General features: G+C 36.1%; 1 protein-coding gene across 1 annotated transcript in view; it reads right to left on the reverse strand.

Annotated features, from left to right (window-relative positions):
• AGMO (alkylglycerol monooxygenase) overlaps positions 1-26,530 on the reverse strand; it is a 212,315-nt gene extending 185,785 nt beyond the window's left edge. The window contains exons 1-3 of the mRNA XM_045089729.1: positions 26,175-26,530; positions 24,619-24,749; positions 12,383-12,534 (exon numbers count right to left, since the gene is read on the reverse strand). Of these exons, the coding sequence (XP_044945664.1) occupies positions 12,383-12,534; positions 24,619-24,749; positions 26,175-26,297 (406 nt within the window). The 5' untranslated portion in view covers positions 26,298-26,530. The remainder of the gene's footprint in view (positions 1-12,382; positions 12,535-24,618; positions 24,750-26,174) is intronic.
• Positions 26,531-27,305: the final 775 nt, after the last annotated feature.

A 27,305-nucleotide genomic window follows, 5' to 3' on the forward strand; every position in this document is an offset into this window, starting at 1 on the left:
GGCAGTAGACATGAACAGACATTTCTGCATAGAAGACATCCAGATGGTCAACAGACACATGATAAAAAGCTCCATATCGCTTGGCATCAGGGAAATACAAATCAAAACCACAATGAGATACCACCTCACACCAGTCAGAATGGCTAAAATTAACAAGTCAGGAAATGATAGATGCTGGCAATGATGAGGAGAAAGAGGAACCCTCCTACACTGTTGGTGGGAATGCAAGTCGGTGCAGCCACTCTGGAAAACAGCATGGAAGTTCCTCAAATGTTGAAAATAGAACTACCCTATGACCCAGCAATTGCACTACTGGGTATTTACCCTAAAGATACAAACGTAGTGATCCGAAGGGGCACGTGCACCCAAATGTTTATAGCAGCAATGTCCATGATAGCCAAACTATGGACAGAACCTAGATGTCCATCAACAGATGAATGGATAAGGTAGAAGTGGTATATATACACAATGGAATACTATGCAGCCATCAAAAGTAATGAAATCTTGCCATTTGCGACGACGTGGATGGAACTAGAGCGTATCATGCTTAGCAAAATAAGTCAATTGGAGAAAGACAACTATCATATGGTCTCCCTGATATGAGGAAGTGGTGATGCAACTTGGGGGGTTACGGGGGTAGGAGAAGAATAAATGAAACAAGATGGGATTGGGAGGGAGACAAACCATAAGTGACTCTAAATCTCACAAAACAAACTGAGGGTTGCCGGGGGGAGGGTTGTTGGGGGGGTAGGGTTGTGGACATTGGGGAGGGTATGTGCTATGGTGAGTGCTGTGAAGTGTGTGAATCTGGCGATTCACAGACCTGTACCCCTAGGGATAAAAATATGTTTATAAAAAATAAAAAATTTAAAAAATTTTTAAAAATAGCACAATGAGAAAAACTGCTCTGTGAATTACTAAGTTTATAAGTGAAGATTCCTGGAAATATTATCAATTAACTTAGAGACTTTTTTACTGTTATAAACTTTTTATGCCTGCATTATTTTTTTCAATAAATATTTGATGATCACCTATTTTATTCTAATCCTGTACTGGGCACCAGTGATAGATTTGTCAATAAGAGATCTGGCCACTGACTGTACATTCTACTATGAATGACAGATATTAATAATTAGTTATAACAATAATAGGGGAAGTACAAAGATGATTATAGTGTGAACTCGGAAACTGAAAAAAGAAACCCTGTCCTCATTGTCACCAACTCTTAAATTTCCATATTTCTGAATATACTGATTAATTTTTCTCAAAGCAATGTAGATAAAAAGCAAATGGGGTTTTGTTTAAGATGTAGATGATGCTAGTAAGAGTGTTAATAGCAACATTAATTAAAAGTAAACTATTATTGAAAACCATTGGAGAATTTTTTAAAAAACAGATTCTGGAGTCAGGTTATCTGAATTCAGTTCCTAGTGTTGCCAATTATTTACTGAGATTTGGGACAAGTTAATCTGTCTTAATTTTTTTGTCTAATAAATGGGGCTAATACTATACACACAATAGGGTTGTTGTTTTTTTTTCTTTTTTTGACAGACAGAGATCACAAGTAAGCAGAGAGGCAAGCAAAGAGAGACGAGGAAGCAGGCACCCCGCTGAGCACAGAGCCTGATGTGGGGCTCGGTCCCAGGAACCCGGGATCATGACCTGAGCCAAAGGCAGAGGCTCTAACCCACTGAGCCACCCAGGCGCGCCATGATAGGGTTTTTATAAAACTTACAGGAGCATAAAGTTAGGAAAATGATTTGTACATTGTAAACACTATTTGAGTATTAATAATATTATTGAATTAATGTTTATTACACTACTAGGTACTGGATGAAGTGCTCTATATTAATAATACATCATGTTTTATTATTTGCTTCCCAGAACAGCCCTATGAGCTAGACAGGCATTCTTTGTTCATTGGATGTTAGGTGAGAAGCTACTGTATACTAGGAATTCTAATCATGGGGGATATAATAGTGAAAAATGCTACTTCCTTTGTGAAGTTTGCATTCTAACAGGGAAGGAAATCCAGGTATAAAACATAGTAATATAATGCCAGGTAGTGATGAGTGCTATGGGATAAAGTGTGATGGGTACAGGAGACTAGTAAATCCTCTATTGGGACTTATAAGAGGTGATAGGTGGCATTTTAGTAAAAACTTGAAGGAGGCAAAGAAGGCATGCTAGTAATATCTGAGGAAAGAGAGTTCTACACAGAGGAACCTGCTGGTTCAAAGTACCTGAGGAAAGAATATGCTGGGCAAATTTGAGAAATACCAAGAAATATTGCGGAACTGTAAAAAAAGGATTGAGGAGTTAGTCAGGATTCTGGTCACATTGGATCCTGTAGACTGGCAGTAATAAAACTCGTAAGTCATTCCTCAGCTATACTCCCCATTTTCCCCTACAGCCTATTTATTATGGATGTAATGTGAAACAAGGAAGATTTTTAGGAGAGGAGTAACGTTTATTTATTAATGTAACAAATACTCATTGAAGACCTACTTTACACTTTCACTTTCATTGGCACATGTGATACTTAGTCAAATCCAAGAGTCTTACAAAGGTTACTAATACAATGCCAGGATGTGATGTATGCAGTAAAATTAATAAAGCAGGTTAGGAGAAATAGAAAGTGTCAGATAGGTTTGGGTATTACAGTTTTATATAGATGACCCTAAATATTTGTGTGATAATGTGACTTTTGAGCAATAGACCTAATGCTTCTTAAGAGAATGAATCATATGGTTCTGGGAAAAGAGAGTACCTGGCAGACAGAATAGCAAGTGCAAAGGCTCTGAGGCAGAGAATACGTGGCACATTTGAGGAAATGTGAGGAGGTCACTGTGGCTGAAGGTATATGTGAGAGAATTAAAGTTGTAAGTGATAAGAAATGTGAGGAGGTCACTGTGGCTGAAGATGCATGCAAGAGGATTAAAGTTGTAAGTGATAAGAGGTATCATAAATGTGAGGCAGTGTGGGCAGGTCATGTAAGAACTCAAATTAGAATAAAAATGTTGATTTTATTTAGTGTGAATTGAGAAGTCACAATATAATTTATCTTTTAAAATCATGCTGTAGTTCAGTGAATTTGAAATCTTCTATAGCAATTCACCATTAAGTTTCTTACTCTTTTTTAGTAATTTTTATTTTATTAAAAAATTCTTTTTCATCATAGCTAATGATAACAGGAAAAGGAAACACGAGGTATACAAACTGAAAAGGAAGAAATAAAACTGTCTTTGTTTACAGGTGGGATGACTGAATATGTAGAAAATCCAAAGTAATCAACAATAACAACAAAAATCTTAGAAATAATAAGCAATTATAATAAGATTGCAGGATATAAGGTTAATATATGAGTCAGTAGTTTCCCTATAATGGCAATGAATAAGTGAAATTTGAAACTAAAAAACATAATACCATTGGGGCACCTGGGTGGCTCAGTCGGTGAAGTGTCCAACACTTGATTTCTGAGGTTATGATCTGAGGGTTGTGAAATCAAGCCCCATGTCAGGCTCTGTGCTGGGCATGGAGCCTGCTTTAGATCCTCTCTCTGCCTCTCCCTCTGTCTCCCCTACTACCTGTGTGCGCGCACTCTCTCTCCCTCAAAAAAAATATATTAGTATCCAAAAAATTAAAATATGTATAAATCTGAGATATGTACAAGATCTATGTAAGGAACACTTAAAAACTCTACTGAATGCAATAAAGGAACTAAATAAATAAAGAGATTTTCAATAATCATAAACAGAAATATCTGATATTATCAAGACATCAGTTCTTTCCAATTTGATCTATAGATTCAGTGCCTTCCCTATCAAAATCCCAGAAAATTATTTTGTGGATACTAACAGACTACTTCCTAAATTTATAAAGAGACAAAATACCCAGAATGGCCAACATAATATTAAAGGAAAATAACAAAATTGAAGGTCTGACTCTACTTAATTTTTTAAAAAATATTTTATGTATTTATTTGACAGAGATCACAAGTAGGCAGAAGCAGGCAGAAGAGGGGAGGGGGAGCAGACTCCCCGCCAAGCAGGGAGCCCCATATGGGGCTTGATCCCAGGACCCTGAGATCATGACCTGAGCTGAAGGAAGAGGCTTAACCCACTGAGCCACCCAGGTACCCTGACTCTACTTAATTTTAAGACTGACTACAAAGCTACAGTAATCAAGACAGTGTGGTATTGGTGAAAGAATAGCTGGATAGATTCTGGATCAGAAAACAGAGTGCAAAAATAGATTCATATAAATATAGCCAGCTGATGGCTGACAAAGGAGCAAAGGGAAAACAATGGGGTCAAGATCATCTTTTCAACACAGAGTGCTGGAACTGTTGAACAACCACATGCAAAAAAGCAATTTAGACACAGACTTTGAATTCACAAAAATTCACTCCAAATGCATCACAGACCTAAATCTAAAGTGCAAAACTATAAAACTACTAGAAGATACCTCCTAGAAGATAATATAGGAGAAAACGTAGATGACCTTGGGTATCTATCGCAAGGGCTTTCTAGATATGATACAACAGCCTCATCCATGAAAGACTTGGCAAGCTATACTTTATTAAAATTAAAAACTTCTGCTCTGTGAAAGACGATGTCAAGAGGGTGAGAAGAAAAGCAATTTTCAGAAGGCATATTTAATGTGGGACTATTATCCAAAGTACACAAAGAACTATTAAAAATCACACAGTAAGAAAACAACAACCAAAGTGAAAGATGTGCCCTTGAATGCAATACACACCTAAATGAAGAATAACAGATGTCAAATAAGCATATGAATAGATGCTGCACATCATGTAATCAGGGAAGTGCAATATACACAATAGTGACACGCCACTACACATCTATCAGGATGGCTCAAATCTGGAAGGGACATTTGTGACATCAACTACTGGCCAGGATGTGGAACAATAGGGAGTCTCATTATTGCTGATGGAATGTAAAATGGCATAGCCACTTTAGAAGGTAATTTTTCAGTTTCTTAGAAAGAAACAAAATACCTAAATATTAAATATTAAATATTAAATTAAATATTAAATTTAAATATTAAATATTCTAACCCTATGATCCAGCAATTTCACTGCTTGGTATTTATGCAAAGGATTTGAAAAATCATGTTCACACAAAAACTTGTACACAGGTGTTCAGAGCAGCTTTATTCAAATGTGCCAAAACTTGGAAGCAAGCAAGATATCATTCAGTAGGTGAAAGGGTTTGTAAACTGTGGTACACCCAGGCAATGGAATATTGTTCAGTGTTCGATAGAAATGAGCTATCAGGCCATAAAAGAAATGGAGGAAAGAAACACATAATTTTAAGTGGAAGAGTCCAATATGAAAAGTCTACATACTCTATAGACAACCTAAAAAAGGCAAAACTATGAAGACAATGAATAGATCAGTGGTTGTCAAACTTTAGGGGAGAAAATGGGGTGAGTAGTAGGGACATAGAATTTTTAGTGAAAATACTCTGTATGATAGAATAATGATGGATTGGTAGAGAGCCCAGATATGGGCCCTCAACTCTACAGTCAACTAACCTTCAACAAAGCAGGAAAAAATATCCAGTGGAAAAAAGACAGTCTCTTCAATAAATGGTGCTGGGAAAATTGGACAGCTACATATAGAAGAATGAAGCTCGACCATTCTCTTACACCATACACAAAGATAAACTCAAATGGATAAAAGACCTCAATGTGAGGCAGGAATCTATCAAAATCCTAGAAGAGAACACAGACAGTAGCCTCTTTGACATCGGCCACAGCAACTTCTTTCAAGACATGTCTCCAAAGGCAAAGGAAACAAAAGCGAAAATGAACTTTTGGAACTTCATCAAGAACAAAAGCTTCTGCACAGCAAAGGAAATAGTCAACAAAACAAAGAGGCATCCCACGGAATGGGAGAAGCTATTCGCAAATGACACTACAGACAAAGCGCTGATATCCAAGATCTATAAAGAATTCCTCAAACTCGACACACACAAAACAGGTAATCATGTCAAAAAATGGGAAGGAGACATAATGGACACTTCTCCAAGAAGACATACAAATGGCTAACAGACACATGAAAGAATGTTCATCATCATTAGCCATCAATGGTGGAGATTCAAATAAAAACCACATTACACATACCACCTTACACCAGTTAGAATGGCTAAAATTAACAAGACAGTAAACAACAAGTGTTGGAGAGGATGTGGAGAAAGGGGAACCCTCTTCTGCTCTTGGTGGGAATGCAAGGTGGTGCAGCCACTTTGGAAAACAGTGTGGAGATTCCTTAAGAAATTAAAAATAGAGCTGCCCTGTGACCCTGCACTTCCACTTCAGGGTATTTACCCTAAAGATACAGATGTAGTGAAAAGAAGGGCCATCTGTACCCCAGTGTTCAAGAAGCAATGGCCACAGTCGCCAAACTGTGGAAAGAACCTAGATGCCCTTCGATGGACGAATGGATAAAGAAGATATGGTCCATATATACAATGGAGTATTATGCCTCCATCAGAAAGGATGACTTCCCAACTTGTATATCACCATGGATGGGACTGGAAGAGATTACGCTGAGTGAAATAAGTCAAGCAGAGAGAGTCAAGTATCATATGGTTTCACTTACTTGTGGAGTGTGAGGAATAACACGGAGGACATTGGGAGATGGAGAGGAGAAGTGAGATGGGGGAAATCAGAGGGGGAGACAAACCATGAGAGACTGTGGACTGAGAAACAAACTGAGGGTTTTGGAGGGGAGGGGTGTAGGGGTTGGGTAAGACTGGTGGTGGGTATTAAGGAGGGCACGTATTGCATGGAGCACTGGGTGTGGTGCATGAGCAATGAATCTTGGAACACTGAAAAAAATAAAATAAAATTACAACAACAACAAAAAGTAGAAAAGAAAAGCCACAAAACTGAGAGGTAAATAAAACCAGTAAAATCTGTCTCAGAGAAGTTAATCCCAAGGTTATATGTGTGGTAAATAGCTGTACTACAGTTACATGCCTATATTTCTTGAAACAAATTTCAATCCTCTCTCTGTTATATGAGAGGCAAGTGTACTAAAGTCCTGGCACTAAGTTAGCACACAGGGCACATTGTCTGTCTCAAGCAGCATCAGAAGGAGACCAAAGCTTGTAAGTTAATCTCTACTCCCTCTTTAACCTTGAGTTGCATTCTGATTACTCATTTCACAGCTTTTTAATCCTGAAAAATATTACCGTAGCTATCCTCTAATGCTCCCAACTATTCTTGGATATGTGTCCTGGAAATATGTCCACACTTAAGTATCAATGTTCAAAAATAGGCTAATGGAGATTCTTGAGACTCTTATTCTTTATTATCAAGTATATGACTTGCCTCTTTGATATCTCAATGCATTCATACTTTCAGCACCTGGATGAGGGCCCAAATCTGTGTTTCAAATGTGTTCTTCATGTATCACTTACATACAGAATCTAAGTACATCAAAGGAAGTTCAGACCATGGTTTTAACGGTGACCACAAATGCCAGTGATAAAAATAAGCTATTTCTAAGAGGAAGGCTCCTTCAAATGGGTCTTTCTGAGGGGGAGTACTGGTAATATTTCAGTATATTTTAAGTGCTTCTATGGACAAACGTTTAGTATCAGAAGCAGAGGACTGCGTCTTTCATTAAAATGAACTCAGAGGAAAATGGTTGATATAGATGAGATGTTTTTTAGTAGAAAGTAATGATGAGAAACTGGGGGTCTTAGGTAAGTTGATGGGAATTCCAAGGCTTCCCCCATGGATATTCTGAATGATGATGACTCCAAGGACTGAGATAAAGTAATAAATCATGGGAAGAAGTGAGAGGAAGTACTTTTACTTAGCCCAGTGCACACTGGACATCACCCTCAGTGATCCAATACGCCTGAAATCACACTGTGTTTTCAAAATAGTGAATTATAATATATAGCAAATAACTACATAAAATTAGGTATGCTCTAGTATTTTTTTAATAAAGAATCATAAATGTAGCTGAATTTAATCACCTATTCTCCAATAGAGACCATAGTCCTCACTATCAGAAATTAAAATTATTTTTAATCAATACATCTACTTATTTTATAAACAGTGGTAGAAGTGAAGATGGTCTAAATTCAACTTCTGTTAAAAGTCACAAAGGAATGAAAAAACCCTGAAGTTTAAGAAGTCATCCACAGAGGTCCACTTAATTACAATAAAACTGCAGGAATGAATGTAATTAATTACACAAAAATTATGATCACTCACCTTGTTTAGATACAGAAAGTGACAAAGAGAAACAACTATACCGTTTACTTGCTCAGTAAAAGAATGAGAGTTTGAGGGGACTTTATAGATTCTTATTATAGCAATTTTACAGATGAACATCCTTATTTCAGAAATGAACTAAATTGTATTATAGCCTAAGTATGTAATCAATGCCTCAGAATGGAATATTAAAGGTATAGTCAGGGTAAACTTCAATTTGCAACCCTATATAATATGTGGGGAGATTGGCTTTATCAGTCAGAGTCTAATCAGGAGACAAAACCCACCAGTAATTTGAAAAAGAGAAAGTTAATATAAAGAATTGATAAAAGAATTAATATAAAGAGTTAATATAATATATTAATATAATAATAATTAATATAATAATTATTATAATAATAGAATTAATATAAAGAGTTAATATAAAGAATTGATTAAAAAAAGAAGTTAACTACTAAAAGAAAGAAACAGGGAGTAGTTCAGTGGTACAGAAGTAGCACCTATGAACACAGTTATTTCCTATGGAGCTAAGAAAGAATGAACAAAGCAGGCATGTATAAATTTAGGAAAATCTCCTTTCCCCGCTAACTGCCAAGTCTAAGAGTCAGACATCTTTGGAGAGGTTGTGGCTACCACAGGAACTCTAGTGGAGACAGAAAGACTTGCTAGAGTATACAGACCCCAGAGGGTGTATATTACAGGCAGTCCTCTGATGTGGTCCCCTGGAGGGCAGAGGATCTTACCAAAAGTTATAGGCTATAACTAAACCATGGGGTGAATACTACCAAGATCCCTGGGCACCAATCTGCTAAGTGCCACATGAAAAACAGCACTCTGGACATGGAACAAAGTCCCTGCTGTTCTGGCTCTGTAGTATCCCTCCAATCTTTTAAGTTGACAAAGTCTAACATCAAGTGAGCTTGCAAAGGAGAAACATCTGTAGGATCCACCTCTGGTATTTATGCTTATTCACAAATAATAATTTCTTGGTTCTTATTTCTGAATTACATTAACCATTGTATCACTCTGACTTCAAACTATTCACTAAGAAATCATACGGGTGGGATTGCTTACTAATTTAACTTTTTTTCTGAATAAAGTATGATAAATTAAATAAAGTATGTAAATTTTAAGTACACAACTTAACATATTTCTTACAAGTACATGCACTCATGTATAGCCACCACCCAAGACAAGGTAAAGTTCATGACCAGCACTCTGGAAAGCTCATTCTTGCTCCTGCTAAGTAGTAATCATTTACATTTTAAGTGTCCCCTTAAAAACCTTTACTCGATTTTTTACATGGTTAGTATAACTAATAGGAAAGACAGATAAATAATGCATCTTTTTGTACTGGAGACCAAGTGTGCCAGAAGCTCCTTTAATTTAAGACCTATTTAAATTTGTCATTTTACATTTCTTTCTAATGACGTCAAGGCACTCTATAGAAATTTTTGTGTTCCTCTCTTTTTCTGTAAGTTTACCATAATTAGCAATTCACTTCTCATCATCACAGAGGAAAAGGGAATGAAATTTAGATAACATAAGAGACTCAAATATCCTTCTGTTCTTTTGTACAGGAATAGAAATCAAATTCAAGTTTTTGAGAATTAACTCTTTTCCATACCCTTAATGTGAGAAAATTTTCCATTTATGCAAAGCAAATTAATAACAACAAAACAACAACAAAAACTCTAAAAGTAATTTGGGCTATTAAAGAAATAGATTATATACATGTAAAAATAAAAAGTATATATTGTTTCTTCAAAACTCATAGCATTTAACATATCAACAAATATGGAATGCATTTTTAATTTACTATTTTATTGCAAGTAGTGAAAAGAAAGTAACACATTAAGTAGGAAAAGAGGGCTTTTTCTTATTATATTTTATGACAACATTAGAATTTAGAAGTCCTCAAACTTCTAAACTTCAGTTACATAAATTTGACTAATTAATCAGTATGAGCATAGTAACCCAAGAGGCTTAAGAAATTTGGTATTATAAGTTTTTCTTACTCCTGTGTATTTCTAGATTTCTAAAAATCCATTTTATTTTATTTTATTTTTTTTTTTTAAAGATGCTATTTATTTATTTGACAGACAGAGATCACAAGTAGGCAGAGAGGCAGGCAGAGAGAGAGAGGAGGAAGCAGGCTCCCCGCCGAGCAGAGAGCCCGATGTGGGGCTCGATCCCAGGACTCCGGGATCATGACCCGAGCCGAAGGCAGAGGCTTTAACCCACTGAGCCACCCAGGCGCCCCTCTAAAAATCCATTTTAATATTTTACATTATCACATAATATTTAAAAGTCAGCTATCTTATTGAAGGTTGACACATTCAACTACTAATTTATTTTTTTCCTATGAGCTTTCCTTCACAAGTCAAAAGCCTTTGAACTTAGATTAGACTTCATAGCCTCAAGGTGGTGAGTGTTTTTCCAGAAGGTTCTCAGATTTTTTTTAATGCCTGCCTCCACTGGAATTCGTTCAAAGTTTTCTAATGGGAAGCATACTTTAAACAGCCCGGATTCCATGTATTTAATGTATTATTTTACTTTATTGCTCTTCCCTAACTGAGAGCACTTAACAATCAACATATTTTTAAAAGTTTTATACTTGGTAATATTTTTGTTGGTTCTTTGTTTCCTCTTATAATGGGCTTTTAAAGATTAAGCGAATTTGCAGATTTCCCACGCAAACATATGAGTACAGGACAGTGTGGTCTTAGAAATTAAATAATACGATGTATGCTTTCTACATTACCCATTTGCTGCATAGAAAATGAGGAAGCTTGCCAATGGGTTTATTTTACAGAGGAAAACTACTATTTTGAAATAAAATACAAAGTTTACTACATGACCATATTTTATTCCTAGTCATGTTCAATTTGGGAGTATCCTCTTGCATTTATACTCAAGGAAATGATGTCAGGGGCTGACCTATTATTTTCCAAGACAAAGGTTATCACACACACACAAAGTAAGTAACTTTTTTCTAGTTTGTATGTTCCCTTCAAATTGTTTTAATGAATTAACATTCGTGACAGTTTCATTATATGTACATGTTCAAAGTACTTAACAAAAATAATGCTGCATTTAAAATTTCACTGCCTTAAGCATAATGTTTGCCTATGTTGCTCCTATTTCCTTCATCCTCTTTGAGGAAGGATGTTTGGTCACCATACTCCTACACACATTGCTCGGTTATTCACCCTGATTTCAGGTCTCTTATTGCATCTCCCATTTAGTTTTTATTATTATTCCAGATTTCTTCCTTTTCCTTCCTTCCTCCCCACCCACTCAACCCAACCACCCACTGAAATGCTCAGTTCTACTCTTCGGTACGTTTTCAAAATTAGCACTTTCCTTCATTTCCCTTCAGAAATGCTTTTGCATGCCTTCTTCCTCCTGAGAGACCATTTGCTCCCCTTACCTTTACAATCATTCTCCAACCTCTACTTAGCCCTACAGAGGTTTAGACTGTTTTCTGTTCTTCCACTTCCCTTTTCATAACAAAACATTTCTTTGGAACGTACAGCCAAGAGTCCCAAAAAGTAGATTCAGTGAACCAGTACCATAAGAGGGCTTTGAATTAGATGAGAAATTTTGCAAAACTATGGCAATACTGAAATGCATTATGGTTAGTGCCTAGATGATTGCATTTTCATTTTTATGTGGAATTACTGCCAAGAACTTGACTCTAGCTTATGTATGACAGCACACATTACCTGGGATTCAGAGCTCTTCTGAATGATCACTGATAATTGTGATATGAAGTCTTGTATTACGTGAAAGAGTCTGGAGACTCTTCCAAGCATGTCATAATAAGAAAAATGGAAGGCAGTATATTAAAAAGTAATGTTACAGCCATCCCTTTCTCAACTTTTTTACGAGTTAGATACAAGTGGTGTGAAAAATGTATTCTAATAATTGCACTTTTTTTCAAAAATGACCAGATTGTTTCCACTTAAATTTTAAACTCAACTTTCACCATTAATCTTTATATGCTATAAAATAATCCATGTTATTCATTTATTCATTCATTCAATATTTATTGAATACCTACTATGACTAAAACACAATTCAACAGGCATTATCAATAAAACCTTGATTTTCAACTTACCATGGGCCATGCGATGGAACCAGTAGTAGCCAAAATCAACTCCTAAGAAAGTTAAATACCAAGTCCACGGAGAATGCCAAGGCAAACTGATGAGCCTATAGTTCTCCCAGATATAAATGTAAGTGGTCAGTTCGAGGCTCCTAGAAAACAAGCTAGAAAAATAAAATTCACACACAATGATTATACCACATTTTAAGTGTAAAACCATGTTAAAACATTTTAGGTAACATTTAAAAATTAGGGTATTTGGGCACCTGGTGGTTCAATGGGTTAAAGCCTCTGCCTTCAGCTCAGGTCATGATCCCAGGGTCCTGGGATTGAGCCCCGCATGGGTCGCTCTGCTCAGTGGGGAGCCTGCTTTCCCCCCTACCTCTCTGCCTGCCTCTCTGCCTACTTGTGATCTCTGTCAAATAAATAAATAAAATCTTTTTTAAAAACTTAGGGTATTCAAATACAAAAATAAAATTCTTTCTATCTTCTTTTTTTTCTCACTGTTCTATCATGCCTTTTAAAAGGCCCAATTTCACATGCTGCCTCATAGTTATCATGGATGCCAACTATTTACACTCAGTTTCATAGAATTTAGGATGCCATTCCTTTTTTAAATGTCTCTTAAAATAATTCCATTGAAGCCATACAACATAAATATGACAAAACTACAACTTATTTTCTGTGACTTTCATTTCCACATCTTAATAAAGAGTACAATAAGAGTGCTTTTTAAAGGAAGCATAAAAGGTATAAAGTTTAAAGGGGACTTTAGAAATGCCAACTCCCTTAAAATATGTTACTCCCATAAAATTTGCCTTTAGACTAAAGTTGCTTCTGGTTAACTATTCTCTATTTCTCTCTATTCCCTCCTTCTTTCTTTTTCACATACACATATACACATACTTTTATGTTTTTAGATATTATAGTTAAGATCACAAGTTGGACTTTCATAGCATTTCAATGATTCTTATAGTAATATAAATTACAACTCTCAAGATATAAGGGAATAATGTTTTCTTAGAAAGAAATTATAAAAACCTACTTAGCACAATAGGTATCGCATTACACCAGAGTACTATTATTATTTTTTTTCTTGAGGACTTTACTTATCTATTTGTCAGAGAGAGAGAGAGAGTACAAACAGGGGGAGCAGCAGGTAGAGGGAGAAGCAGGTTCCCTGCTGAGCAAGGAGACCCATGTGGACATAGGGCTTGATCCCAGAACGCTGGGATCATGACCCAAGCTGAAGGCAGATGCTTAACCAACTGAAGCACGCAGGCATCCCTCAGACTGATATTGTTGAGAAGACAAGAAACAATTGGTACTGGCGAGGATGTGGAGAAAAGGGAACCTTCATGTAGTATTGACATAATGTAATTTGGTACAGCCCCTGTAAAACAAAGTATGGAGCCTCTTCAAAAAATTAAAAATGGAAATTCCATACGATCTAGTAAGTCCATTGTTGGAAACGCACCAAAGAAAATGAAAACGGTAATCTGAAAACATATATGTATCCCTTTGTTTACTGCAGTTTTACTTTCAATAGAAAAGATATGGAAACAACCTAGGTGTACATCAACAGTGAATGGATAAACATGATGTGCTACACAGGGACACCTGGCTGGCTCAGTTGGTTAAGCATATGCCTTTGGCTCAGGTCATAATCCCAAGGTCCTGGAATTGAGCCCTGCATGGGGCTACCTACTTAATGCGTAGTCAGGTTCTCCCTCTCCCTTTGCCCGTCCCCACTCCACCTAAGTGCTCTCTCTCTCTCTGTGCTGTCTCTCTCAAATAAATAAATTAAAAATTTTTTAATTGTGGCAAATACATACAATGGACTATTACAGCACAATAAAAAGAATAGAATCTTGCCATTTGGGACAACACAGATAGACCTAGAGGGGACAATGCTTAATGAATTAGATAGAAAAAGACAAATACTACATTATTTTGCTTATACGTGGAATCTAAAAAACCAAATAAGCAAACAAAAAATTTTAAAAAGATTCATAAATACAGAAAACAAACCATTGGTTGTGAGGGAGTGGGGGGTGAAATAGGTGAAGGTAAAGGGGATTGAGAGGTATAAACTTTTAGTTATAAAATAAATAAGTCAGGGGGATGAAAACTACAGCATAGGAAATACAGTCAATAATACTGTAATAACTGTATGGAGATAGATGGTAACTACACTTATCACGGTAGGCACTGCATGATCTACAGAACTACACAATCACTATGTGACACATCTGAAGCAAATATAAAACACTACATGTCAACTAGACATCTATTTTTTAAAACCGCTTTTTTAGGGATGCCTGGGTGGCTCAGTTGGTTAAGCGTCTGCCTGCGGCTCAGGTTATAATCCCACAGTGCTGGAATGGAGCCCTGCGCTGGGCTCCCTGCTCAGTGGAGTCGGCTTCACCCACTCGCTCTGCCTCTCCTCTCTACTTATTCTATCTCTCACATACTCTCTCTCTCTCAAATAAATTAAATCTTTAAAAAAATTTTTTTTCAAAACTAGTTAAAAGAAGTAATTGTTTTTAAAATGCAGACACCAGAATATGTATTATCACCTATGCTACCAAGTTTCTATACATTATTATTTCAAGAACTTCCTCAAAAATACATCATATACTTTAGTTTTATTAAGTGTAGCATTTTCTCTTGAAATTATCTGTGATCAAATTTAAGTTTAAACTAAAAATAATCATTCATCTCTTCTATAAGTTTAGTTAAATGGACTTTTTCTTTTATATTTATCATTAATAGGTAAAATAGGGTACCTGGGTGGCTCAGTTGGTTAAGCAACTGCCTTCAGCTCAGGTCATGATCCCCGAGTCCCTGGATCAAGTCCCACATCGGGCTCCCAGCTCCACAGGGAGTCCACTTCTCCCTCTGACCTTCTCGCCTCTCAGCTCTCTCACATACTCTTTCTCTCAAATAAATAAATAAAATCTTTTTTTTAAAGTGTAAAATAAATTAATCATTCTGTTTAATAAAGATTCATTTATAGACCATGAGCAAATGATGAAATTGCTAAACATTCTAATTTTAAATAAAAGCTAAAGAAGAAACTCAAATTAGTCTATTATTACAATTCACCATTTTAGAAGTATTGCCCTCTACATAGTGAGTATCTATGAATTAGCACGTAACTGAGTCTTTTGAAGTTATGAGCCTTTAATTTTAATCTACTTTTGACCTTATGATATGACTATAACTATGATGTAATAATGTTAAAGTTGTCTCATGTGTTGACTGCCTCAAGTTATTAATCTGTAATATAAAATGCTGTGTTACTTCACAATAGCAATACAAATAATGAATAGAAATGTCAAATGCCTACATTTTTTAAAAGGACTACACATTATCAGATCTTAAAATCCAATTTTCAATATTTTATAATTGTTGGTTCTTAAGCTGGCCCCTCTATATGGAGAGTAAAGAGAAACCAAAGAAAAAGGCAAACCACTCCAGAATGGTGGGTGGTAGTTTTAATAAGCAAGGAAACTTACACAGAAGGCTGGGCTTGGGCAGCCTCAAGGTAAATAGATCTCTATACCTGCCTGCTAGTCATATATTCAGTCCAGACAATCTCAACACCTTACTCTCTCTTAGGCTTCATCCTTAAAACAGCAGCTAGTGAGGGAAGAGTACAGAATATACATTCCAAGGACATGGGAGAAGATAAGGAGACTGATTGCCCGAGTCCAAGTATAAGGATCATCCAGTGGACACATTCTCTCAATGATCTTCTCCAACAATTATATGGCTAGAAAAAGCAGTTTTGTCCCTGAGTGAGAGTCTTGACCAAATGGAAATGCCTAGGCAGAACTCCTGTCACAACCCAGACCATGCCCTGGATATTTCAGAATCCCTATCAAAGGGCTCTGAGCTGCTTGTAGGACCTACATGGGCCTCCTTCCTGGTCCAGTCCTCCACAGAGCCAACCTATGCAGGTATGTAAACTAGACATGACAATGTAATCCTTGGTTTTTAGATATGCAGATATAACTAGGACAAGCATCCTGGAATGTTCACATATAAGTGTTTGGGGTCTGTCATGAGATAGAACAGGCTGTGGGCCAGGGGCTCCCACACTGTTCTGGAACTCTGAGGAATCCAATTCGTTATCAATGTTATTTATTATTGTCTTTATGGCAAATTATGCTCAGAGACTGTCTTTGCTAATAATTTATTTAAGGTAGGTTACTGTGGGAATTATAATTTATAATAATAATATTTCACAAGCCAGTAGCATACGGGATCATGCTTTTTAATAAGTCAATAAAGAAATAAAAACTCCAAACCAGTGATAGATTAATTAGACCTATTGTTTTAAGCAAAGGGGAGATGGAAGAAAGAAAGTCCAGATTTAGTGAAACCTTTCTATGGGTTGATTCTTGGAAGAATGAGCGGAGGCAACCATGAGTTGATGTCTAGCTGCCAGCACAAATTGAAAGTCCCTGTTGCTAGCTAGTGCTGGCAGAACAAAGGCACCAGTGTTGGTAGGCAAGATGATTTCTCTTATGGAGCCGCTGCAGATTCTACCACTGCCAGCAAAGAGTAGCCTCACCATGGCAGGAGCAAATGTTCCATGGTCTTCAGTGAGAGATTTAGGTCAGCAAAAAGTAGCCTTGTGCAAGCTGAAGATTTTCTTTATGTTCTCCTTCTTATTTCTCCTTTCTTTCTCATTTCTCCTTCTTAAAGGACTTTAAGTCCTCACAAATTCTTGATAGTTAAGGTTTACATATCTGTTATATCACATGTTTATATTGAAAGCACTCAGTAGGGACGCCTGGGTGGCTCAGTTGGTTAAGCAGCTGCCTTCGGCTCGGGTCATGATCCCAGCGTCCTGGGATCGAGTTCCGCATCGGGCTCCTTGCTCGGCAGGGAGCCTGCTTCTCCCTCTGCCTCTGTCTGCCTGTGCTTGCTCTCTCTCTCTGATAAATAAATAAAATCTTTAAAAAAAAAAATTGAAAGCACTCAGTAGCACAGCAATTATAATGACACTGTCCTGACAAGGCTTCCTCAATGTAAAGAAATTTACTCTTATATCAAAGCAACTTCACAAGCAGATTTGCAATCATGACAAACTAATACACAACATTTATCAAGGTGGGGGATAGAACAAATTTTATCTTAAAGCATGTCAGCTTGGTTGGCAACTTTTATATATTTAGACAATGGCTTCTTAACAGTGTCATTGCTGACATTTATTCAAGATTGTTCTTTGTTGTCGGGGCCTGTTCGCTGGAGTTACTCAAATTATGAAATCTTAAAATTGCTCCCTATTATCCATTAATAGAGGACTAACCATAAAAAATTCAACTTTTAGGTAAAAAAATGGTGAATAATATCAATTTTGTTTGGTTAAATCTAATAATTTTTTCTAAAATAGGGATTCTAAACTTTGGTATTATTCCTGTTTGGGCCACATAATTCTTTGTTGTGAGGGCTTGTCCTGTGAATTGTAGAATGCTCAACAGCATCCCTGGGTCTCCTTTTTTTTTTTTTTTTTAATATTTATTTATTTTAGAGGGAGAGAGAGAGAGAAAGGGAGTGGGGAGGGCAGAGGGAATGAGAGAGAAAGAAGTCCAAGCAGACTCCTCACTGAACACAGAGCTTGATGGAGGGCTAATCCCACCACCTGAAATCATGACCTGAGCTGAAGCCAAGAGTCAGATGCTTAATTGACTGAGCCACCCAGCTGCGCCCCTGGATTTCTATTTACTAGATAGAGCCCTTCAAACTAGTTATTATAATTAAATGTCTAAATATCTCTTGAAGGACAGAATTGTCCCACTCAATAACCCTTTTAAAAAAGATTGATCCAGAAAGAAAAAAATAAAATAAAACTCAGAAGGTACAACAGAACGTTGAAATAATCTATAGCTTTTTACTTAAGCTTTAGTACATGCTGTTAAAGCAGATCCATTTATGGGTTCACTGAATCATTCAATAAGTTCAGATTAAGAGCCTGCTGGTACAACACAAGACTAGGAGGACACACTGGTGAACAGGGCACTCATAATCACCTGTCTCATCAATGTTCCATCCATTCAGAATCTTTTTTTAAAAGGTGCTATCTCCTTTCTCAGTTCCACGGACAATTGAAATAGGCTTTAAAGATACTAAGATTTAATAAAAGAGGGTCCCTGGAAAACTTCCACTTACAAAACAAAGAGAACCTGCCTGCAATTGAAATACTTTTTTATTTCCTGTACAGGTGCCAGGTCTTGAGCAGACACCCAATTCATTACTCTGTCAACTTACTTATTAGGGTTGACACAAATCGAGCTGAAATATGCCTGACATACTACAGTCAAGACTTTTTTTTTCACACTTTAGCAAGAAGCCAAACCTTCCCCAAAGCAAAGGGAAAGAGGGGAAAAGCTGTGGGAGTTAAATTCCCTGCTTTCTATCAGCAAGATGAATATGATCCTCTTCCATCATAAATGGGAAAAAACAGCCATGGAGTACCCACAACTAAAAACGATTCAGCAAAGGGATACATCTGGGAAATGATTATCAAGCTCTGGAAAGCCCTTGATTGCAGGAAATAGCACCTACATTTTCAAAAATGTTCCCACCAGACCCTGAATCATAAACCAAAGCTCCTTCCTCTTTTTCTTCCCAATTCCTCCATCCTCTCCCAGCCCTGACCCCCAGCATATGACTCTGTGGAATTCAGACTTCAACTCTCTAAACTCCATCCTGTGGGAAGAGACGTATGTAATATGTATGAATGTAGTGAGCTTATTTTATCATGTGGAGATGAAATTTTGGGAGGCAGAGGGACTCTGTGTAATAAAATACTAGATCCTTTTTACTCAATAACTTTGAATGCAAGACAAAGAAAATGGCCTAAATATAAGGAGGCATGAGAATCCTCTAATCAACAATCTGCATTATAGAGGCTTTCCTCCCATTGTCTTTCTTCTTCATAATTTCTCCTCAAATAGTTACTTTCTCTTGCATCTGTGGTAAGTCTTTGGTAAAAGAAAGGTAGCCCTTTACTAACATTTCTCTCAAAACTAGAAAATTATCCTGCCAATGTTTAGTTACTGTAAAATCTGGCAAGGTACTAAATTGCTATCCCTGGACTGATTGTGATGTTTTTAAAAAGATGAAGTTAGTTCATAAATTATAATTTATAAAGTTGAGACTTAAAAATGATCAGTTCATTGGAATAAATATTAATGGAAGATTGAGAATTACAAAGCTCTGCAGTTCTCAAAGTCATCTAAGTATGAATGTACCCATCACCAAAAGCAGAAAGTTAACTTTGAACATGTTGTCCACTCTTCAGAATCTCAGTGTTAATTTAAGATATGAGAAAATTTGGCCCTAAAATTCTCTAATTCTCAAATACTCCCATGCTCTAATCATTTATCAAGTGAAATTTGATGTAATGCTCTTATTGTAAACTTAAAATTTCAAAGTGACTTTCGAAGTGAAATTTTTTACTCAGTACTCCTGGATATATGCCAATTTTTACTATTTCATTACTGTCATTAGAGCTGTGTGTACTGTCTGATTTGGCCAGATATCACAAAAATGAAGAAAATCAGTAGGACATCTTTTTTTCCTAATAATCCTGTCTTATAAATTAGAAAATAAACGAATATTTGAATAGGATCATTCTAATCTCCTTACAAGCTTCATGAAGTTATAAACAAATACAGCTGAACGATTAGATACTGATTTTTCCAAGAAATTTTGTTGTTTATTTATTTCAAAATCTCTTAAACCTAGCTCAGGAATGTGCCCTATCTGTAAAGCTACTGCCACTTTTGCTCCATCTAGTGGAATATTGATTTTTGCTCAGTATTAACAGAATACATAACGTAACCTCTACCTCCTAAAGACAGGTAACATCTGTACTGCTATTTCTTACTGTGAATGATGTTACATTGACGAAGTAATCACTTAATTTCCTTTTACGACAACCACAAAAACCATAGACCTTTATAAATACAATATGGCAAATTTGGAAGAAACAAATTTGCTACATTCTTTACTATGCAAGAAGTAAATTACTTAAGAATTCCATTTCTCTATTGAGTAAGTACAAGGAAGCTTGCTCGCATGTTTAGGGAAGGTTAGTCTAATAGCAATCTCTGAAGTTCCACAATTCACAACAAAGACAAAGTATATTTATAAAGTTTGAGGTAAATGTTAAGAGGAAATGAAGCATTCTCCGTAGCAAATATCATGAACAAACCAGTAAGTTTTAAAAATATATTTTCTTCACCGAGGGGGTTAATAAAAAGTTACATTGAGATGTTAATATTAATAATAAAATACCATTATTAACATTACATAAATGCATTTATCCTTGATTTTGGACAATGAATAACTAATTATTAAGGTCCTCATCCAGAATGACAGGCACTGATTTGTTAGTAGTCTGACATCGCCAAAGGCACTACTGCCTGTGATACTATGGTCTAATATAAAAACCCAGTATACAATTTTCCTTTATTCTCCAATCCCACCCCAAGGAGTCAAAGTATCCTAAAGAAATTTAATTTCCTCCTCTTTAATTTTTTTTTTTAAATGAATTGAAACTTTCTTGTCAGGAATGGAAAATTCCGTGGCAGTCATGGCCTGTAAAACGGTGCATATGTATGGTTCAACATTGTGGAGCTAGCTCCATACTAAAATTTGGCAAGGACCCATATGTATTAAAAGTGGAGTGTCCCCAACTTATTTGAAAATTTACCTACTTAAATTATCCCTCAACCTATTGCAATTTGATTTATAATCTGCTGTTTCAACAAACTAAATGAACCCATTAAAAACAAACATACTGTAGATATTTATATCGGGAATAAAATTTCTCTGGGGAGGATGCAATTTATGGAAGCAGAAACATTGGAAGGAAGTAACAAATTGAGGTCCTGGTTTTCTAATGAAGAATTGGAAATTGAGTTCTGCTTAAATAAGCAGGAAAAAAAAAGATGTGATTATTTTTCACTCATTAGCATTTTAGTCAGTAGCAGGATATTTCACAAGTTTTAGATACATTTTTTAAGTAGATTTAGTAAGTATTTGGTTAAGCTTAATTTTTATAGTCACATATGCAAGTAATTGATAGAAAAGCAGATTATCTACATATGCTCCACTTCATTTAACTATGATAAATAAAAATATCTGTCTATAACTTTGGAACTAGATCCTAACAAGGAAGAGTCTGCCTACTAGACTCCAGAAGAGCAAAACAGATGCAGGTCTGCCCAGAATCTGGATCTTAGGACAGATGGACTTTTATTACAGGTCATGGTCTGTCTGACAGGCTTATAAACAAGATAGAATCCTGTCTATGATAAATATTTTCCCTTACATAAATAGTTGAAAGACACAGTATGTATCTTTTCTATCAATATGCTAAGTACGCTACTAATCTTCAAGATACTTTGAATTTTATGTAATGATGAAATTGAGATCCTCAAACAAACATTATTTTCCCTCAAAGTCTGCATACAGCATTTCAATTACATGAAGGGCAAAGTGGAAAAACATGTTCATGGTTTCACTTTGATTTCTACAACTTCTTTCGTCAGAGACCACATGCCTACTTGGAATTATTATCCTAAGTGCAATTCCTCACAAGCAGATTAACAAATGGTATAGTACCATTTTTTCTCCCAATTATGTATTTTAAGGATGTGGAAAGTCCCTGTTGTTGCTGTAGAAAATGAAATTAGTCCCTTGGAGAGGATATGATCAATGCCGTGTTAATCTAACCTTCAGCTGTTAATGATTTGCACGAGGATTCCCCTTGATGCTGAAATATTGTTTTAAGAGTTTCTGTTAAATCCCCCTTCCTGTCTTTCACTGAAAGAGGATTGAGTAGAGTGGATCCTGTGGATCAGCTTTTCTTCTCTTCTTCTGTGTGTGTGTGTGTGTGTGTGTGTGCATGTGCACACGCTTAATAGGAACAAATAAGTGAAAATATTTTTACATTTCTCTTTCAGATAATTTGCTTTGCTGAAATGTTTTAGGTAAAAGGTTGTAAAAGATCAAATCCTTGCAACCCTTGCAAAATTATCCACATTTCAAAATTTAGAATTGCTCTCCCTCTCTCCCTTCTCCCTTATGCATCGGGGGTTTGTTTATAGCAAACATACACACATATATATTTGGTTCTGGGGTACCTGTTAAAACTCTGTTAACTTTTTATCACACTGCTGAACAGAAACACTGTGCTAAGGATGCAGTTTCTATTTCTAGTAGTTATCAGGTTATGGCAAGAGAATAAACTAATTCCACTTGTGACCAAAGTCCAACTTGAAAAAGTAGAAGTCAGGCTGAAGCATTGAGTCAGCTTGATGTTTCCTTGAGTTCTTAATAAATTCATTCCAACTCAACACAATATGTGATCCCTAATGTGGGGCAGGGCACCTCTCAATTATCAACTTATTCTTCAAGTTCATCACTTGTCTGATTTCCATGAGTCTGTACACTTAACTTCCTCAAAATAAACTACAGTAACCAACTGGGTAGTTTTCAATAATCAAATCTATGTATCCTCTCAGTATGCTTAATGTATTTCTTATTCAAGTCTGATCAAAGGAGACATGAAATAGAGAAAATTATGCACAGTTATAAACTCCAATTTAGCATATTAGGGGAATTAACTACAAATAACTTGGGATATTATCCTCTAGTTCTGACAGCAATGTGCAACCATATGAGTAGATTTTCAGATTTTCAGTTATTATTATGATGATTATCAGAATTATTACTATTATTATTTTATACCCATTAGCCTATTTTTCCATGGTAACATTTATGAAAGAAATTTTCCTTTAAGTTTACTCCCTATCTAAACAATTTTATGCAATTACATGAAATTATTCTACCTTTTCTCAGATATCTTTAAGTTTTTATTTTTAAAAAATCCACCTTGGTTTCCCACTGGGTGGTTCAGAAACATTCCAAAGCAATGAACACTGGTCAGAAGTAAAGCTCTTAAAACAGTAAAAGAGGTAATGAGTGGGAAGTAGGAATGAGAACATTCATCAGCAATGCAGAGCACAGAGTTCTAAGGGAAGATTCACCTTCTGCCCCTTTGGCAAATCCTTATGTACTAAAGAGCCTCCCATGCATTGCTTTACCTCTGCCTACATTATAATTTACTCTTTGTAAAATGTAGTGGGTCATTTATTATTCACTGTTTGGTACCTTCATCATCTAATCTTACCAACATAACACTACAAAAATATTAAATTTTTAAAAATCTAGAATATACCAGATATCATTCCAGGCATAGGGGTTAAAATTATGAAGAAAGATCCCTCTTACTCTCAAGTTGCATGCAATCTATCAGGAAGGACTGGGTAAAATAACAGGTAAGCATAATGCCATGTGACAATTCTGCAACTGGGGTAAGCACAAGATTCCATGGGACCACAGTGAAGTGATGCCTCAAGTAGGGTTGGAAGACAGAGAAGATTTGCTGAACAGTGTGACTCTTCAAGAGAAGTCTATCCTTAGACCTGAGAAATGAATCAGTTAGCCACAGTAATGGCTTCCCTTTCCAAGCAAAGGGAAGCATGTATGACATCTGAGCAATGGGAAGTGGTAGAGTATGAAAGGAACAAATATTGCAAAGGGGTAAGGAGAATGAAGGGAGAAAAAGTAAGCATAGATAGACAAAGGCTTCTACAGTTCAGGAAAAAAAAAAAATTCAAACTTTATCCTTAGGCAATATGGAACCTATGAAGAATTTTCACCAGATCCAAATTATAGAAATGTTTTGTTGAAAATGAGATAGTATTAGAGAGAGGACTAGAGACCACTTGGGAGACCACGCAGTGATTCAAAGCTTTCTGTGATCTTTATTAGAGAGTATCTATACCAGAAATTGCACAGCACATGAATTTGGCTGAGGCAAAATTAATTTTCTAGTAGATAACTAGACTATATAACTCAGGATCAGACTAGGCAAAGGCAAGTGAAACACTTAACCTTGGGCACAAAATTTAAGGGGGCAGCAATAAACTTGGTAATCAAGATAAATAACATTTAGAGTAGGATCTTTAAAAATGAATACAAAAACAAATCCATGGTAAATGAAATATCAAGAATTTAAATAATGACAGCAACTGGATACTTTGAGAATATATGTATATATGTGAAAACAGACGAACTCCCCATACAGTGGGTTCCTCTTCCATCTTACTTAGATAATTTCAGGTTATTCATTTAGCATGGCTAACCAACTAACTCACCTTGGAAGCCGAGAAAAAATGCCGGCTGATATTGATGTTAATGCATTATCCAAACGACCTGATGGCTTCCCTTTGAGAATCCAGCTGATGGCCAGTTCAAGAAGCATTAAGGAAATGAAAAATGGAGTTGCCTGGAAAGGAAATGGCACAAAAAAGATGCTATTGTGCTTGGTATAAAATTCTTCCACATTTCCTGATTAGTCATTCCAGAAGTAGGAGGCCCAGGGTGACATCTCATAGCAGGAGAAGGTATATACTTATCCTAGAGGATCACTTCCTCCCAACAGGCAAAGAAATCTGATTATTTCAGACATATACTAAACAGGTGCTCAAAATCTGTCATCCAATTTGGAAATGAAATATAACCATAGATGTAACCATGATAATTCTGTCAAGAAAATAATAAGCTTAGGAGGGATAGGTTTCAAGTTAGACCAGAAAAAAAAAATTAAAATAAGCACAATAATCAGAAGTCTATTATCTCCATGACTAAGACTCTCGTTAAAAGGCTTCACTTAGGATACACATATTTCTAGTTTTTCATATTAAAATTACAGGAATGACAAAATTGAAACTGTAGGAACAAAACATTTTCTTCCAAGTATTTCAGAGAATATGATTGTTTAAAATGTGTATTTAAAACATCATTCAAGTTTTATTCACTCAGTTTTAGCTCTGTGCTATAATAAGTATTTTTAGGCTCCATTCTGGATGACAAATGCTGAAAAAAGTTTGATGTTATAATACAAAAAATAATGATTTATAAAGATGGGAGTATCACATTTTGTCCTTAAAAACTCAGAAAGGAGTAATATCAAATCCTGAAAAAGTTATGGGTTATACTCACTTGGAAGCTGGTCATGAGTGCTGAAGGTTTCTAAACTGAACTCCCAAGAACATAATGTCTGATGTCATTTTTTTTTTTTCCTTATTTCTGGTCTGAACTCGTAAGTGTTATAGGAACAACTTTGACAGGGTGGGGAACTTAGGTATTCAAGTTCTAATTCTGGATATTTCCACTTGCAATCATAGCCAGGAACCAGAAGTAAAAAGTGCCTCTGAACACTTCAGAATTTCAAAGAAAACTTGGTTGAAGTTCAAACTTAGGAAGTCAGAGTTGGACTCCGTCAGCTCTATATCCATTCTGCAGAACTGCTCTACCAAATTAAAGAGGAAATAGTTTCCTGGGAGGTAGTTTGCCCTTTAAAACCAAAACTGTTACAGAGTTTACTGATGTCATATAACCATTTGACACTGAGCTTCTGACAACTAAATTTCTAACACCACTGTGTCTAGGAAAACTTTGTAAAGTTTTATCATATTTTGCAGTGACATAACCAAGGAAAGGAGTTTAACAGGAGAAACTGGTCTTTGATATTGTACAGAAATTCAATTCAAGTAGAAATTTTAATATGGCTCCATGCCTTTATAAAACTGAATTATTTTTATTGGAATTTAATAATTTGAAGAACAAATGTGAACAAAACCCCAGGATGGGTTTAACATACTTCTTACTAAGACAAACGCAACAGTAGCCTCTTCCCATATAGTCTCACCTGCTTTACATAATCAGGCACCTCTTCCAGGGTTTGGAATGACGTTTCATTGGGCTTCACCATGTAAAACATCATGCGAATTCCCTGGGAAACTGAAACATCCTGTTGGGCTTCTGGGTTCATGTCTGCCCTTGTCTGATTCCCAGCTGGAGAATATTTGCGATTCAGTGGTTGAAGCCAGAGGCTGAACAAAGAGGACCAGAACTGTGCTACACAGAACAAGCCCTTTGTCAGAGAACAGCTAGGAACAGAGCTCCATGGAGAACACAGCCAACAGCAGTTTGTGTAGAGAGACAGGAAAACACCGGGACCAAGAAGGAGTTCAGAGTTCAGTGGGTGCAGGACACAGGAGGGAGGGAAAGGGGAGGAATCATGCCCAAAACAAAGATAAACACTGGAGTTTGACTGTAGGTGGAGTAACTTAACATTAAAAAAAAAAAAAAGAAAAACAGACAAACAAAACAAAAACATGGTACAGCCTTAGAAAGGGGAAGAGAAAAGTGCTAACAAGTGAAAGTTCACTCTGAAAAAGTGGACAGCTATTCCAAGACTCAGAGCACAAAATGAAAATTCTTCTTTATTTATTTTTTTTTAAATTCACATTGTGTTCTGTTTTTTTTCTTCTTAGAGTCCTGTTTCCTCAAAGGACAGGGTGCTCTAATCTCAGTAAGGCTAAGCTTCAAAGTCAATAAGCACTGACTATATCACACTGGTTATTGCCTATAGATTTCTGGACTTATACAGTATTAACTTCTGAATGTTTGCAAACCAATTTAAGGGCATTTGGCTTGTTACATGATCCACCATGTTTAATGGAACCTTGACTAATCATATCTGTATTTTTCTGAGCACTTATGGGGACTCTCTGATCAAAGAAGCTGTCAAGATATTGCTGCAAAACTGTATCTGTGTTTTGCAGGAGGAGCACAAGTTGATTATGCCTTTCAGGGAGGTTAGAGGGCACTTCATTGATTGCATCATCAGTGAATGAGTGGAGGTTTCCTGAACAACTTCAGCCCTTCACCTGGAATGGCTGTGATCACCCCTTAGCTACCAACTCATCTTTTAAACATGTTTATATAGATTTCACTAAATTATCAATACATGATGATTTTAGAAAAAATAGAAACT

This window comes from Mustela putorius, unplaced genomic scaffold (genome assembly GCF_011764305.1).
Source record: "Mustela putorius furo isolate JIRA1106 unplaced genomic scaffold, ASM1176430v1.1 tig00003845_pilon_pilon_pilon, whole genome shotgun sequence".
Lineage (NCBI taxonomy): Eukaryota > Metazoa > Chordata > Mammalia > Carnivora > Mustelidae > Mustela > Mustela putorius.